This window comes from Eschrichtius robustus, chromosome 10, assembly GCF_028021215.1.
Source record: "Eschrichtius robustus isolate mEscRob2 chromosome 10, mEscRob2.pri, whole genome shotgun sequence".
Lineage (NCBI taxonomy): Eukaryota > Metazoa > Chordata > Mammalia > Artiodactyla > Eschrichtiidae > Eschrichtius > Eschrichtius robustus.
The window spans coordinates 55,495,513-55,512,356 of NC_090833.1; the positions used below are offsets into that span (position 1 = coordinate 55,495,513).

General features: G+C 44.6%; 1 protein-coding gene across 1 annotated transcript in view; it reads left to right on the forward strand.

The window, feature by feature from the left end:
- The window catches only part of RCL1 (RNA terminal phosphate cyclase like 1), a 56,180-nt gene extending 39,783 nt beyond the window's left edge, over positions 1-16,397 (forward strand). The window contains exons 7-9 of the mRNA XM_068552643.1: positions 959-1,115; positions 6,324-6,427; positions 16,082-16,397. Coding sequence (XP_068408744.1) covers positions 959-1,115; positions 6,324-6,427; positions 16,082-16,232 — 412 coding nt within the window. The 3' untranslated portion in view covers positions 16,233-16,397. The remainder of the gene's footprint in view (positions 1-958; positions 1,116-6,323; positions 6,428-16,081) is intronic.
- Positions 16,398-16,844: the final 447 nt, after the last annotated feature.

The window sequence follows — 16,844 nt, forward strand, 5'->3', positions numbered from 1 at the left end:
GAGCAGGGGCTCCTGTGCTTACCATGGCGCCCCAGTTCCCGGGTCTGTGGAAGCTTTCCCCCAAATGTTTGTTGGATGTACGCATACAGGAGTCATTTGTGGTCCTGGACAGGAAGGGTGTTAGGGTCTGGCTGTTGGTGGTTGAAACACACAGGCGAGAACATGGTGCTGGCTCGTTGATTATATTAAGTGAATTCTGAGTTAGAGGTGTCCCCTGGGGACAAAAACATAAAGGTGTGCCTTCTCTAGGCCCTTTCTCCTCATGTGGTATTTCTCAGCACGGGGGAACAGCCTGCTGTCTCTCAAGGAGAGCTGTAATCAGATGGTCTCCAGGCTGCTTGTACTTCTGGGCTCGTTGTGACTGAGGGCTGAGTGCGTGCCGTGGTGGAAAACTTGCGTGGGCTTTGGAGTCTGGAAGATCTGTGTTTGAAGCGCATCTCAGTCTCTTTCTAGCTGTGTGGACTTGGTGCAGGTTGCTTGATTTGTCCATTTCCTCAGTTGTAAGGTGGGGATGGTATTATTTACTCTGCAGAATAGTGTTGAGCCCCTAGCTCAGAAACTAGGGGCCACACCATTGTGAAGCAATTATACTTCAATAAAGATGTTTAAAAAAAATAATAAAATAAAATAAAAAGAAACTAGGGGCTCTATATGTTGATTGTTACAAACTCTCACAGCAGGATCTTTTACAATGTAGTGAGTGGGGAAAGGTAAGGGAGAGCTAGGGGAAGGGAGGGCTAAAAAGAAAAGCAATGCAAATTTGCATCACCTTTGGTTCTGTCACGTGTGTGCCCTCACTGCATCATGTATATGTCCATTGTGAGCTGGGAGGGACTCTTAATAAGACCTGATGTGACCAGACAGAATGCCATCAAAAAGATGTTTGTCTTCTCTTTTTACTGGTGAATGTGAACCCCACTTCGTATGCTACTCAGTGTCTGTGCCTTTGAATCCCCAGGTCTCCGGGCTTTGGACTGTGGCTGGTTGCTGAGACCACCAACGGCACCTTCCTCAGCGCTGAACTGGTCTCCAACCGCCAGGGCCAGGGGGCAGCGGTGCTTCCCGAGGACCTCGGCAGGAACTGTGCCAAGCTGCTGCTCGAAGAAATCCATAGGGTATGTCCTCCGCTTCTGCAGGTCCGGGAGAGGAGCCATCAGGAAGCAGTTCTTTGTCTGTCATTTTTATTCGTTAGCAACTTTCTTCCGCTTTTAAGGGCTTCAGTCAAGGAGTTAGCCTCTTCCTACCCTTTAGACAGTTTAGCATTAACTAGCTTAATGGATTAGCTAAACTAATCAGTGAGCAGAGGCCCAGCCCCACTGGTTTGTTACATATGGCAGGTAAATTTTTTTTTTAATATAAATTTATTTATTTATGTATTTTAAATGTTTGGCTGTGTTGGGTCTTTGTTGCTGCACGCGGGCTTTCTCTAGTTGCGGCGAGCAGGGGCTGCTCTTCGTTGCCGTGCCCAGGCTTCTCATTGCGGTGGCTTCTCTTGTTGCGGAGCACCGGCTCTAGGTGCGTGGGCTTCAGTAGTTGTGGCACGTGGGCTCAGTAGTTGTGGCTCGTGGACGCCAGAGTGCAGGCTCAGTAGTTGTGGCGCACAGGCTTAGTTGCTCCGTGGCATGTGGGATCTTCCCGGACCAGGGATCGAACCCGTGTCGATCCTTAACCACTGCACCACCAGGGAAGTCCTGGCAGGTAAGTTTTAAAGATCGGGAGGGCAGAGAACTGGAACAGAGTCATACAGGAGAGAGAAGGTGAAAAATGAAGCAGGTTAGGCAGTGACTGGCCAATTGAAGAGCACACACCCCCCCAAGCAAAGCAGGGACCTTCTCTCAGCCCCCTGTCGTTGCCGTAGGGGGATGGGGGCTCATTCTTTTCAGATTTTTCAAGAGAAGCTGGGAACCTGGATTTGTGTGTGACAGTTAATTCAGATAGAAAACAGTGTCAACAGGCTCGATTTTGTAGGGTGCTTGGGAGCACATAGAAGAGTGTCTAGGGAAGGCCGGCCTGTGTCAGAGCACAGTAGGTGCTTGGGAAGAGGGGACAAAGAAAAGGTGACATGATGCTGAAGACAAGACTGCACTGATTACCATTTTGCTTCTGCTGCCCTACTGGTGGGACATGGCATAGACCAGTCTGGCCAAGCCTGTCCCCTCAGTTGCCACAGTCCTTTTTCTCTGTTGATCCATAAGAGCAACATGCACATATGTACACACACACTTTACTCTGTTTCCCAGGGACAGCTGAGGCAACCCAAAATAAACAAGGAGGAAATTGGAAGAGAAGGAAAGATGATGGCAGGAGAAATAAGATAAGCTGCCTGAAAATTCATTCTTTAAGATCCCGTATACTTGGTTAGAGGAGAGTCACAAACCTGTCTCCAAGATTTCTGTTAGTCTGCACCTCAGGAACATGAAACCTTTTCCTTAACATGCAGAATCCAGGACAGGCTCGAGGGATATCAGTCCTCTGCTGTGGATGCACACTGGGGCCCACATTCTTAAACTGAGCACTAGCAAGAACTATACACTCATCTCTTGGTGTCCACAGGTGATTGGTTCCAGGACCCCTTCTCCCCCCAGTGGATACCAAAATCCACTCAAGTCTGTGTTTCATTACTGCCCCCCCCCCCCACCCAGTATCCACAGGTTCTGTATCCGCTGATTCAGTCATCTGAAATTGAAAATCAATCTGGTTGGTTGAACCTGTGGATGTGGAGGGCCGACTGTACTCTGGGTGATTGCTATTGGATGGTGTAGAGTGTTTGTAAATTGTCTTTTTTCTCCAGCTGAAGAGCCTTTCATCTCTGTACTACCTGTGTATTTATTCTCAGTTATTAGACATCTCTGTGGTTCTTTCCTGAAGTCTTCTAGGAAGTTTTGCTCTGTTTAAAGTCGCAAAAATCACACGTGAGCCCAGTGAAATAAAATCAGTAAGGCTGGTACAGTGGTGATTTTGTTCTTTAATTCTTCCTTTTGCCACTGTAATTTATTAATCATTGTGGCAAGGTGATGCCTGGGTCATGGGTATTGATCCCTGCACAGGCCTCACTAAGGAAAACAGCTTATTGCCACAGTCTACTCCCCTGATCAAAGTCAGCATTTTTGAAAATATCTCATTGGTCACAAGGTGGAACAAATAGGAATGACCTGTTTCAAAGTTCATTAAAATTTCCAGCTTGTTTAGTGTCTGTCTAATTAAATGGAAGACAAAGAACCTATAACTGTGTCCTCAGTAGAGGGACCCCATTCCCTCTACTCACCATTCAGCTAGGAAATAGTGGAGGAAGGAAATAGTCTATCACAAGAAATCCCTCTGAGCGAGGAAGTATCTTCTCATAATTCTTGAGCAGTCAAGATCTGGCCTCAGCTTTTTCGATGCAAAGTCTTTCCAATGTTTGATGCTAAATTTAGTGATTTTTGAAAGATGGGATAGTAACTAAAATTTAGGAGTAAATGGAGTAAATGACCAAGAGGTTGCCCTGCCAGTTACTCAGTTCAGGAAGTTTGTCATCTAGATATTTGTGAAGAAAGACTGCTGGAGACACGTGGGTCCCTCAGCCGCTATTGACTCATGCAGGTTTCCCTGCCTTGGTCCTGGGGTGGCTGGCAAGCCTTCTCTCTGACTGTGGGGACACATCCCTCTCTTTCCAGTGGACCTGGGGGATTTGGATGTATCCCATTACAGGATAGCCCAGTGGGAGCCCCCAGACACAGCTGGAATATGGGTTTTGTATCTCCGTAAATGGCAGAGTAAAAGCCTCAGGGTGAAAGCACAGTCCACCAGTCCCCAAGAGCGAAAACATGCAATCTGGATTAGGTTATTTTATTTTACTTTTTCTTTACTCTAGTTAAGTTCTGCTTTAAACCGTTCAATAGTGGCTGGACTGAGTTTTTTGTTTTAAGTCATTAAGAAAACTTCTTTTATGTGTGTCTATGATCTTTAATTGCTAAAAGGATGAAAATGCATGCAGTTTTTATAATAATTCTTTGTAAGTCTGTGATGTGACATGGTTTAAATAAGTAATAAAAATCCATCCCCTTTGGTACCGTTTATTTTTGCCAAAGTTTTAATCCTCTGATCTAATTCCTCTTGTTCCATTTCTGTCTCATCAGTTACCAAGCCCTCTTGATTCTGTCCCAGGCTTTCTGGAACTGCCCTTTCCTATCCTTCTCTCTACCCCCATCTACCACCCTCCTCCCTTCCATTCCCCCCTCCCCCGATATAGGTACTGGCTCTCCCTACTTGCAGAGGAGAAATCCGTTCCATACCCTCTCCAGCATCCTCTTCAGCCTAAATCTCCCCCTAAAGCTGCGACCTGATCTTGGTACTCCTGTGCTCGGAGACCTTCACCAGCTTCTCACTTCCCCAGGATAAAGTCAAAACCCGTGGCCCAGTTAGAAAAGCCCTACCTCAGTCTGCCTACTCCACCTTATCCCTGCGGTTCTGCATACTTCTCCGCAGAGAGCAGACAGCCACTTGCAGGCTGGCCTCCTGGCTGGTGCTTGCCGGCCCTGGGTTGTATCTCCCCCATCCTCCTGCTCTTCCTCCCTCTCCAAACCCTGCTCATCGCTCCAGGGCCAGCTCAAGTCCCCACCTCCCCAAAGCCTCCCTCTGGTGCCAGGGGAGTGACAACCCCTCTCGCACCGCCTTGGCAGTCCAGGTGCCCACAGGCCCCAGCTGCTGTGTAACTTCGTCTTCACCTTCACTTGTTACTGGTTCCTGCTCGTATTTCGTCTTTGTAATGAGATTGAAGCTACTTTGCACAAGGCTTGTGTCCTGCTGTCTGGGCGGCCCCACCACTCCCTCTGTCGTATCCTGTACACAGACCCTAATATATTTACTGCGGTAAAATGTTGGTTCAGTACATAATAAAAATCAGTTGAGAGTAGCAGAATAGCAACATAGCGCTAGGAAGCGGAGACTGAAGAGAACAGTTTAATTTTAGGCAGTCTTATGAAAAGGAGCAAGTTCTGTAAAACAAATAGTTTTGTTATATCTTCTTATATTAATATATTTTGTTATATATTCTTTTATTCTCCATGGGTCAGGTTTTCCGTTTAGATGGAAATATATTTGCTGGAACTCCTCTCGTCCTAAAATTTGCTAAATGAGGTAAATATTGTCCTTTATTAACTCAGGTAGATTAGGAAGAGCAGTAGATTTCATAAAGGCTGGCAGTAGGATCCACCTTCTGATTTTCCTACTTCATTGTCCTCAGTGAAGTCTAACAGCAGAGAATGAGTGTCTGTACCTGAGAATCGATTTATTCCTTACCCTACATGCATTAAAAAAGGAGAGAGGTGTACCCACATAAGCAGCAGTGGGCGACCACTTATCCCATTCCAAGTCTGGGAGAGTCTAGCCTTGAACAGTGATGTGCCATGGTTAGAAACTGCATTTCTTGTTGTGAAATATGCAAAATATGTAGACATTCAAGGTCATCCTGCTTTCAGTATGTACAGTGTAAATTTAAATTGTTTTAAATAGAGTTATCCCAGAGAGGATGATCTGAAATAAAGACATTCTTTAAGGCACAAATGGAAACAGCAGTAATGCATGCATCAAGCAGAAGCAAAATGGCTGAAGTGGTTGAAAAATTCGAGAATGAAAGAAGAAAGGCAACCAAAGCAGTTGTACTTCAGGAGAAAGTTCTTGAAGAGGCTTTTGTCCTGCCTTTGATTTGGAAGAACAGGGAAAATGGGGAAAAATAATGCATAAATAATAAGAATGGAGGGATCTGGTCTGAACAGTTCTCCAGTTCTAAGGCACACAGGAAGAGTTAAAGAGGGGAATCTAATGTGACATGGCAGGCAGTTTCTGAATGTAATTGAATGTGTTGTAGGTTAAGACCCTTGAAAGGGAAAGGTCCTCTCATGTCCGATTAGCTGCGGTGTTCTATGACAGATTAAATAAGTAGAAATGTCATTCACTTAACCCTTGGTAATTAACTATGCATTGCCTATAAATAATTATGCTCTTTTGCTTATATGTCCTGCTATGGCTTTAATTACGAAGGGAAAGTTTCATTTTTCACTAGATATACCTCAGTAAACTTAAATGTCTATTCATTCTGATAGTCTCAGCTCTTACAATTGTTTTGATTAACTGTTAGTTTAACCCCCTACAGTTACTTGATATGAGGATAACTCTTTAAAAGACACTTATTCTGTTTTATTATTGCTTGAACTTTGCCGTCTGCTCTTCTGTGGTTCCGATACTCTGGGCATCTGTGTCTGTTTTTTTTTCCCTCTGTTTTGTTGGTTTTCCATTATCTGGTTTGGTACAATGATTAATCCTTAAAGTGTTTGTGTTTACAGGGTGGATGTGTGGACTCGACCAACCAAAGCCTGGCTCTGTTACTCATGACCCTTGGACAGCAGGACGTTTCCAAAGTCCTTCTCGGACCGCTCTCTCCCTACACGTGAGTTGTTTTCTTTCAGCCTCCTTATGCTGTCCAGTTTAATCCTCCAGTCGAACGAAATGATGAGCGCTATCCTGTTCCCACCTGATTATGCTGATCCTTAAATGAGCTGGAGGTTGTTGCTTTCATCTGGCGTTTAACAAGGATTTTGCTTTCCTTTCTTTCCTGCAGTTTCTTCCTTCCCATCTGTCATTTCTGTGTCATTAAAACTGCGTGATCTATACTAGACAGTTCTGTCTGTGCTTTAGATATTGTTTCCATTTTGGAGGTAAACTCCTGCTTCTGTTATAGCTTGGGTTTTATTGTTAGTTTTAAAAAATCCCTCTTTTTCCGAGCTTTAGCAAAAAGGACTGCCTTTTTGTCCAGGAGGCAAAGTTCATAGTAACACCACTGGACTAGGAGGGAAATGCAGAGGTGAGTTTGAGGCCATGAGATGTTATCAGAAGTTGACTGTTGGGGTATTAAAGCAGGCATTCTCCAAAAAAGAGCAGATCCTCAGAAGACTTGAATTCTAAACAGCACAATGAAAGAAGCACTCCTGTTGATAGTTAGTGTGGTTGCTGTGAAACAACCTGTTTGAACACTGACATCTCTGTACATGTCTCTATATACTTGAAGATCATTCTGTGGCCACCTGTGGGTGGGAAGCTGGCGGGGGGAATGGGCCTTGAGTTTGAGGAAATATTCAGGTAGATATGAGACTGAACTGTCCTTTTTCGGTTATCATGGTACCGATGCTGTATATCTGAAAGGTACAGTACTGTGATAACTGAAGAATGGTGGTGCCATCACATTGAGAAAGGGGCGGGCACTGTAGAGGGGGCAGTGTACCATTGGACCCCGGCGCTGGGAGTATAGCGACCAGGAGATTTTTTTTTTTTTTTTTTTTTTTTTAATTTATTTATTTATTTTTGGCTGTGTTGGGTCTTCGTTTCTGTGCGAGGGCTTTCTCCAGTTGCGGCGAGCGGGGGCCACTCTTCATCGCGGTGCGCGGGCCTCTCCCTGTCGCGGCCTCTCCCATTGCGGAGCACAGGCTCCAGACGCGCAGGCTCAGTAGTTGTGGCTCACGGGCTTAGTTGCTCCGCGGCATGTGGGATCTTCCCAGACCAGGGCTTGAACCCGTGTCCCCTGCATTGGCAGGCAGATTCTCAACCATTGCGCCACCAGGGAAGCCCCAGGAGATTCTTTTGGAGACTTTTTTTTTTTTCTGTAAGTTGGTGGTGGAAGGCTTTTTGGAACAAGGAAATGGAAGAGAATACATTGTTAGCATTGCGGGAAGACTGAAAGCAGGGAACTGGTGAGGACCACATTATCTCCCGATAACTTGTGTAAAGTATTTCACAGGACAGGAAACCTGAAATTGAGTAGTCCTAAATGGCATGCTGACATCAGGAATGAACATTGCCGAGAGAGACTTTGTAGTTAAGGCACTTGGAGAGGAGGTGAGGGCTGGGAGCACAGCACCTTAAGTGTAGAGATTGGCTTCCCAGCGAGTTTGCTGGAAGTGGCTGACAGCCGTGTGGCCGCCACAGCGCCCTTCACCCTCTTAGCTGGTCTCATGGCTGCTGCTTTCCCAGCCTTGGCTTCAGGGCAGCAGAAGGCCTGGCTGCTCACACAGCATGAGGCGGTGTCTAGAAATGTGTGTGGTTGTGGGGCATGGGGTTTGGCAGAACATTATGTGAAAAATGGAATGTATATTTTTATTTTTCCTTGACACTTTTTTTTTTTTTTTTTTTTTTTGCTTTTAGAGATTTTTTTTCAGTTTGGCTACAGGGCCTTGTATAATCTTTTTAAGTCAGCAAACTCTGTGGAGACCGTCAAGATGTGACTGGACATTTTTAAAAGTTCCTGTGTCCTTGACACACCCCCTCACCAAACATTAATTGCAGTGTCTTGTCTTCCAGAAACCTTGCCTAAAATTACACATCTCCTGGGAAAACAAAGTGGTCTGCTCTGAATGGAGCTTTACAGGAGTGGGACAAATTGCAAAATTTTGTGTTTTGAGCCCTGGGGCTGGGACTTGCAGGACAGTCTTTCTCTGGATTACCTGCACCCCCCAGGGCTTCCTGCAAGAGGGGCGGCCAGGGGCTTGGAAACGGCAGCCTCCCTTCTTTCATTTCAGTAAGCTAGCACAAGGGAGGAGGAGGGAGTTTCTTTTTGAAAGCTGTATCTGTTTGGGACCCTTCTTGCCTTTAATCATTGTGGAAAGCTCTAGAAGCCCAAAGAGATGAAGGGCAAAGGTGGGAAGAAATAGGCGTGCTCCAGGACAGGCAAAGTTACCATCATGCGTTTGCATACAGTTAAGGGTGAAAAGGGCAGAATCCACAGTCAGGATGATCATGGTGAGGGAACAGCTTATCCTAGTTGGATTCAAGAGCTTTGGAGACCATAATATCACACGTATTTTTATGTGCAGTTAAAATCATAAAAATCTGCTTTCTGTAACCTCAGATTTCTAAAGAAAACCAGAAGCAAGACCCTCCTTGGTTTAAAGAAATGTATTTTTTCTGGCAGTTTGCATGTTTTGATTTGTATAAATAGCTTTTTAAATGTCTATTTACAGAGCACTGGGATTAAGCAGGATAGTGTTTTCTAGCAGTGTTGCTTTCAAACCCTTTCTGGAAAATAAGGGTCTTTCTGTTTTTCCCCTTTCCTCTTCTCTCTGTTTTACTGCAGGACGTGGCTGGTAATGGTTTTCTGTGTTATTTGAGAAAGTAAATCTATATGTGTGAAATTCTTTGGGAAGGCCAGAGAGTTTTTTTTTCAGTAGAATAAAATAGTATTGGATAACGTGCTGGTATGTGGAGAATCTATTTCTTTTCAATTTGCTGAGTTTTAGGTGGTTTACAATTAGTGATGGTGGTTCTACTTTCCCCTCAAAAAGCTTAATTTTACAGTTTAAGGATGATTTATACTTTATTTGAAAGTAAGAGTATATATCAACGAGCATCTTAATTAGCACTTTCAGAAATTGTTTATGACCAGAGACTGCGGTGACCAGAAAAGTTCCTGCGTTCTGCCAGTGCACAGGTATTCGAGTCCAGCCTATCTGGATTTCAGTTCTGGCTCTACCTTGCAGCACTGGGAGACCATGGACAAGGTCTTTGGCATCTCTGAGCCTCAGTTTCATCCACAGAGAAAGTGAATGGTCCTGAAGTCATGGGCTTGTGAAGGTGGAGCGAGGCTTAAACGAGGTTGGGCACTTAGCTCTCCCAGCAGCGCGGTGTGCCTGGCAGAGCTCCATCAGTGCTGGACGCACATGGACGTCCACTCTCCTGTGAAGTTCACTTTGAACACCAGGAGGCCTGGTAAACTTGCTTTGGGTAACCTCAGGCCTGAAGTCAGCTGTAAATCGTCTGCTCAGCTATCTAAATCTGTATCCACTAATTTTTATTTTTATTTTTCTTAAAGACTTTTTAAAATTTTATTTATTTATTTATTTATTATTTTTTAAAATTTTCGGCTGCGTTGGGTCTTCATTGCTGCACCCGGGCTTTCTCTAGTTGCGGTGAGTGGGGACTGCTCTTCGTTGCAGTGCATGGGCTTCTCATTGCGGTGGCTTCTCTTGTTGTGGAGCACGGGCTCTAGGCCCGCAGGCTTCAGTAGTTGTGGCACGTGGGCTTCAGTAGTTGTGGCTCGCGTGCTCTAGAGCGCAGGCTTAATAGTTGTGGTGCACGGGCTTAGTTGCCCCACGGCATGTGGGATCTTCCCGGACCAGGGCTCGAACCTGTGTCCCCTGCCTTGGCAGGCGGATTCTTAATCACTGCGCCACCAGGGAAGTCCCTGTATCCACTGATTTTTAAATTTATGACTAACTTCCTGCAGTCACATTACTAAACAAACTACACACATCTTATTTACTGTTCCTGAGAATTCTGTAAGTGAATGTTTATTTAACAACACTTAACAGTGTTCGCTGTGGGCCAGATGTTGTTTTACGCACTTTACAAACACGAACTCTTTCAGGTTTCATGATAACCCCACAAGGGTGGTAAAGTGATGAAGGCAGGTACACTCCATTTTACTGGTGAGCGGATTGAGACACAGAGTGGTCAAGTCGTGTGCCCAGGGTCACACAGGCAGCAACTGGGGTTCGGACTCTGACGTCTCGTCCAGAGTGCACGCTTCCCTGACCCACTGTGCTATTTAGTAAAAGCTGGGATTTCACACATGTTATTGGACTCCAGGCACCTCCCTGCCTGAGCCCAGGGTGCCCTGCTGTATCTTTTCAGCGTCCTCGTTTCAAATTGTCATAAAATGATCTCCTTCGGTCTTTCATTGGAAGTCTAAAATAAACTACGTCACTTTGTTTTATTCTAGTTTTAATAAATGACCTCTTCACTTTTGTGACGTGCTGGGGAGCGAGAGCCCAGGGTCCTTGTAAACACAGACTGATCGGGGTAGTTGGCTCACCCAGTGTGTAGCACAGTGATGTGAAGATCAATGAGATGCTGCTCTTTGGGTTCAGTTGCCTAACTCCTCTCTGGGAGCCAGCACAGCACACGCCACCTTACATCTGGGAAATGGTTTAAACGCTGCAAAGCCCAGTCTCCTTTATTATGCTCTTTGAGCCGCAGGACATATTTGGCATATAGTAAAACAAGTGATATCCTTACTTTTCAGATGACAAAGAGGTCAGTCACCTGCTCATAGTGAGTTCTTGGCTGAACTTGGCCTGGGATCCATGTCTCCTGAGAGTGCAGCCAACCTGGCTCTCTGTTTCCTGCTGCCTTTATAACGGAGTTTAATAACTTCATTCCTGGAGCAGAGGTCAGCTGGTCTTTGGGAAAACAGCTCTTTGGCAGAAAAAGTACCACCGATATATTTAAAAGATGCCGTGTAGTGACTACAGGGGGCCCTGTTGAGCAGATTCTCTTCCCACCTCCCAGATCTTCCATCCCCTCAATTTGCAGAGCAACTCCTTAGATCTGAGAAGTAGGTGACCCCAGTGTCCAAGTGGCTTGGTGGAGCAGGAGGCTGGACCCTCTATCATGGTTTGTTGTTGTAGAGCCGCCAGAGAGAGTGCGTCGTGATCCCTGTCACCACCACGCTCTAGCTGGCTTCAGAGGGGGACCTGGTATGAGGGGCTGTATTTTCAGGGGCAGGGCCAGGCAACCTGGCAAGTTGCAGGCAGTTGGGATCCAATGGGCAGATGACTGTGAGCCCAGTGGCCTTCACCTGTTGACCAACAATGGTGGTGGGAACAACCCGCTCTTGGAAAATGCACAGGAAAAATTACCTCTGTGCTCCAGGATTCTCTGAAACCCGCTTGTCAGATGGACTGGAGGCGTTCATGAAAAGTAGGTTGTTGGTGGTTTTTTGTTTTTTCATTTTTTAAAAAAAATAAATCACTTTGTTCTAGGGGAAGAAAGCTCGCTAAGGATACTTCTCATAAGTCAGGGGTCCCAGTTGCCTAAAAGGGTTAGTCTGAAAATCTTCCAGTCACACTGTTGCGGGGATTATCTGTAGAGGAGCAGAGCTGCCCTCGGTGTCCCGGGGGTGCCTCTTCTGCCTGGCTCTGTGGCCGGGGGGCTGTGTCTAGAAAGTGTGGGTCTACTGTATGGTGTTTGGAAGAGAAAGAAAGGGGAGCAGTGCCGCATGGGGCTGTGGAAAAGGACGCAGGCTGGCCCTGGACCTGACTTTGCTCAACTGCATATAGATGTGGGTGAGTTTATTCTGTTTGGTTTTCATTTTCTTAAGGATACTGTTAGTATTTCATATCGCCTGAGGTTATTTCTCAGCTTCTGAGCATGGTTGCTTTTTGCTATCCCAGCCACAGGAGACTTAGGGAGAATGGGGCTGGCAGTGGAGGGCATCGTGAAATGTACCTTAACTCAGTCCTTACACAGTCTTCCTCAGACAGGCTGAAGGGTTGGCAGAACATTATGTAAAAAGTGGAACTGACTTTGCTTTTTCCTAACGATTCCAAGGGCTACAAATACCCCAAAGCTGCAACTATGCAGGGCTGCACACTCAAGCCTGTGTTTCTCCCCTCCTTCTCCAAGAGATCAGAGGCAGGCTGCGGCCTTTTAGGAATTCTGCCAGCTGGGGAGGGTGTCTGGTTTTTCCAGCACAGTTGAATGATTCAAGGTGAAGCATGAAGTAGGCTGGGGAGGCTCTGGGAGCAGAGCGTGCTTCGGGCCTGTATTAGAACCGAGGCAGCAGCGAGAGAGAACAGGCTGTTTCCTCCTTAGAATGCAGACAAGTGGGTGAGATGGCTGGCTTTTTCTGCGTTGCTGCCAGCTGGAAGCTGTGCCCACAGATGTGGACTGTTTATCTATGGGGTTTTTTGATGTGTTTGTTTTCTTTCTTTCTCAGGGCAGGGTTAGGGAGGTTGTGAGGCTGGGACAGAGCAAAAACCTGAAAATTTCAATTGGTTAGTAAAATGGGAAAGCCAGCAGGGGAAGAATTGACTTCCCTTAATTGCTAAGAATGTTGAAGTCATTTCTCAAAAGTATCCCTAAACCCTAACTCCCACATTCTGTTGGGTGCCCCATTCCTGAGTGCCTTATATATATAGTGCCTAGAAGGTGTAATGGGTTAAGGTCATTGCCCTGGAGGTGCTTATATAATTTACCAAGAGCGGGGCGAGGGCAATTGTGAGACAGTTACACATGAGCATTTAATTAGACTCCATACGCAGAGCCAAGAATGCTATGGAAACCCTGAGGGGTTACTGGCTAGAGAAGGCTTCGAAGAATAGGTGGCAAATGGGACGTTATTTTAAAGACGGAGATGAAGTAACACAATCCAAGGTGGAAGAGAGAGCAAAGAAGTGAGGAATTTTTCTGTGAGCATGCAGCTATCATTGGGACTCCTACTGTCCAGGCTAGTTACTGTTCCATCTCTTAGCCCATCTCAGGCAGACAGGATGTGGAATTGTTCAGACTTTCTTTTCCCCTTTTTGCCTTTTCCTCCTTTGACTAGGTTAACTAGGATAAAGGGACAGGAGAGGGTGGAAAATGCATTGCAGTAGGCTCTATACTTAGTTTGGTATATACTGTGTGAGGACGGGAGCCATATATCAGTTCTTTTTTTCTTTTTTTTTTTAACTTCACAAATAAAATAGTTATTTTAAACAACTTTATTGAGATATAATTCACATACCACACAGTTTACCTATTTAAAGTGTACAATTCAGTGGGTTTTTAGTATATTCACAAAGTTGTGTAAATGTAACCACAGTCTTAATTTTAGAACATTTCCACCACCCCGGAAAGAAACCCTTTTGCCCATTTACAGTTGTTCCTGATTCCTCTCACTCCCCCCAGCCCTAGGCAACCCCTAATCTGCTTTCTGTCACTATAATAGATTTGCCTCTTCTGTCCAGTTCATGTAGACTCAAACAATATGCGGTTCTTTGTGACTGGCTTGTTTCACTTAGCAGAATGTTTTCAGGGTTCATCCATATTGTAGCATGTATTAGTACTTCATTCCTTTTTATGGCTGAATAATATTCCATTGTACAGATAAACCATCTTTTGTTTATCCATTCATCAATTGATGGCCATTTGAGTTGTTTGTACTTTTTGACTATTATGAATAGTGCTCTTATGAACATTGGTGTACAAGTTTTTGTGTGGATGTATGTTTTCATTTTTCTTGTGTACATACCTTAGGGTGGAATTGCTGGATCATATGGTAACTAACTCCTTGTTTAACATTTTGAGGAATTGCCAGACTGTTTTCCACAGTGGTGGTACCATTTTACATTTCTACCAGCAGTGTTTGAGGGTTCCAATTTCTCCACATCCTCACCCACACTTTTGTTATTATCTTTTTTTGTTGATTGTAGCCTTTCTGTTGGTTTTGATTTGCGTTTCCCTAGTAACTAATGATGTTGAGTATCTTTTCATGTGGTTATTGCTATGTGCATATCTTCTTTAGAGAAATGTCTATTCAGATCCTTTGCTCATTTTAAAATTAGGTTATTTGGTTTTTTATTATTGAGTTGTATGAGTTCTTTATATGTTCCAGATACCAGACCCTTGTCAGATAAATGATTTGCAAATATTTTCTACCATTCTGGGGGTTGTCTTTCCACTTTGTTGATAGTGTCCAGAAAAGATTTTAATTTTGATGAAGTTCAGTTAATCCATTTTTTCTTTTATCACTCTGCTTTTGATGGTGTATCTGAGAAATCATTGCTTAACCCAAGATCGTGAAGATTTACTCCTGTGTTTTCTTCTGTGAGTTTCATAGCTTTAGCTCTTCCACGTAGGTCTTTGATCCGTTTTGAGTTAATTTTTGTGCGTGATGTGAGGAAAGGGTCCAGCTTCATTCTTTTGCTTGTGAAGTTGTTACAACACCATTTGTTGAAATTATTCTTTCCTCTTTGAATTATCTTGGCACCTTTTTGAAAATCAGTTGACCACGAGTGTGTGGGCTTGTTTCTTGACTCTCAATTCTGTTCCATTGATCTGCATGTCAGGATCAGTATTTTGAAAGCTCCATGGGTGATTCCATGTACATTCTGGGTGAGAACTGTTTGAATGGTTTGATTGGGAGGCAGCACAACACAGGGTTGCTGAACTACTTCATTAAAGACGTGCAGATCATCTGTTCTTAACTAAACCAGTGTTTCGCAAACTGGGCTGGTAAGAATCACCAGGGAGGATTCTGGCCCCTGTGCCCTGGGGAGACACGGCCTGGTAAGGGGTGAGGAGGGGACATGTGGCCTGTGATTCTGGGCTCTTCCACATGGACACTTCCTCTCCACCAGTTGCCAATTGATTGAAACCTTCAGGAATCTGCTTGTTAAATGAACTCTGCAGGTGAGTCCTATGGTCAGTCTAGCTGGGTTGATGCTGAATCTGCTAGGCCAGACCAGTACCATCGTCCTTCCACGGAATTGCTGTTCCCAAGGTACTCTTGGGGTGAAGCCATCGCTCTGTCTTAAGGGAGATGACAAGAAAGAGCCCCTTCAACCTCCTCTGCATGTTTACTGTGAGCACTTCCCTGGCCACCTTATTTAGTATTGCCTTCTGCCATATACACACAAATATTTTATACCTACATTTCCTTCTCATCTGCCTTGTTTACTTTATTTAAATTTCTGACTTTGGAGGAAGTATATATATATTTCAAGGATATAGATTGAAAGCTTCATAAGAGAAGGGATTTTTGGTTGACCGCAATATCTCCAGCACGAAGAACAGTGCCTGGCACATAGTAGGCACTCAATAAATATTTGTTGAATGAATGAAAAGGCTGTCGGGATTGAACAATGGAGGGAGAGACTTCTCTCTTTCAGCATCAGCAGCAGTCACTCTGCTTGGTTTTAATCTCATGATACTGTGACTCATTAAAGCACGTGTTTCTCTCTCTGCATGAGCTCTTGAAGATTAATGCCGTATTCATGTCCACTCTAATGCGTGTGTAGGACTAACCTCTAACCTTTTTCTTTCTTTTTCTTTACTTAATTTGTCTTATGTTGTGTGCATCTCTGCAAGCTGTTTAAAATCATCTTTGGAATCTGGCAGGCTGTAAATAAATGCTGTTTAATCAGCATTGATAGGAGTTCTTAATTTCAGTTATTCCTCCTGATCTGGGAAATTAAAAGCTTCAGTTCTAGGCTGGAGAAGAATTTTTTAAAAACCGAATTCCTCTTTCATTTCTCCCTCCCTTTTTAAAATTTTTATTTTTATTTTTTAGGATAGAATTTTTGCGGCATTTGAAGAGCTTTTTCCAGATTATGTTTAAAATTGAAACCAAGCCATGTGGTGAAGAACTCAAGGGAGGGGATAAAGTGCTGATGACTTGTGTTGGCATTGGCTTCTCCAACCTCAGCAAGACCCTCAAGTGACACTGTCACAAGATGAAAGACCCCAAGGCCTCTAGACACAGCAGAAGCTGCCAAGGAACCAAAGGGACCAAGTTCATCCAGGACAGGATGGCCTCTTGTATTAAGGACTTTTAAAATTTTCCATTTAAAAACAATCAGGATATCCGAATAAAAGATGTCTCTCTATCTTGTGGTTTCCAGCCATTTCTCCAGGGCAGACATTCCTCAGGAGGCCTAGTCATGATGGGAGCTCCCTTGGCTTACCTGGATGAAGGTGTGCCTTCAGGATACAGTCGTGCTGCTAGAACAACATCACAGCTGCATTTCAGCAATGCTTCCTCGGCCCACATCCCCAGGCTTCTGCCATATGGCTATTTTTCCAGACCTGTGGAGTTACTGTTCGTTCTGCAAGGACTGACCTCTCTGAACCTTGGTTTCTGTGTAGGGATTAAATGAGATAATATTGGTAGAAGCCCTTTATGAGTAGTGCAGTGTTATGCAAATGTCAGAAATTGGTGTAGTAGACTATTTTATCCCTCGTCTTCTGAGTGGACTGCTATCTTAGAGACGTACTGCTCCCCATCTGGTTCATTGTATGTGGATTTTAGGGAGGATGAGTGACTAGGGAGAGCA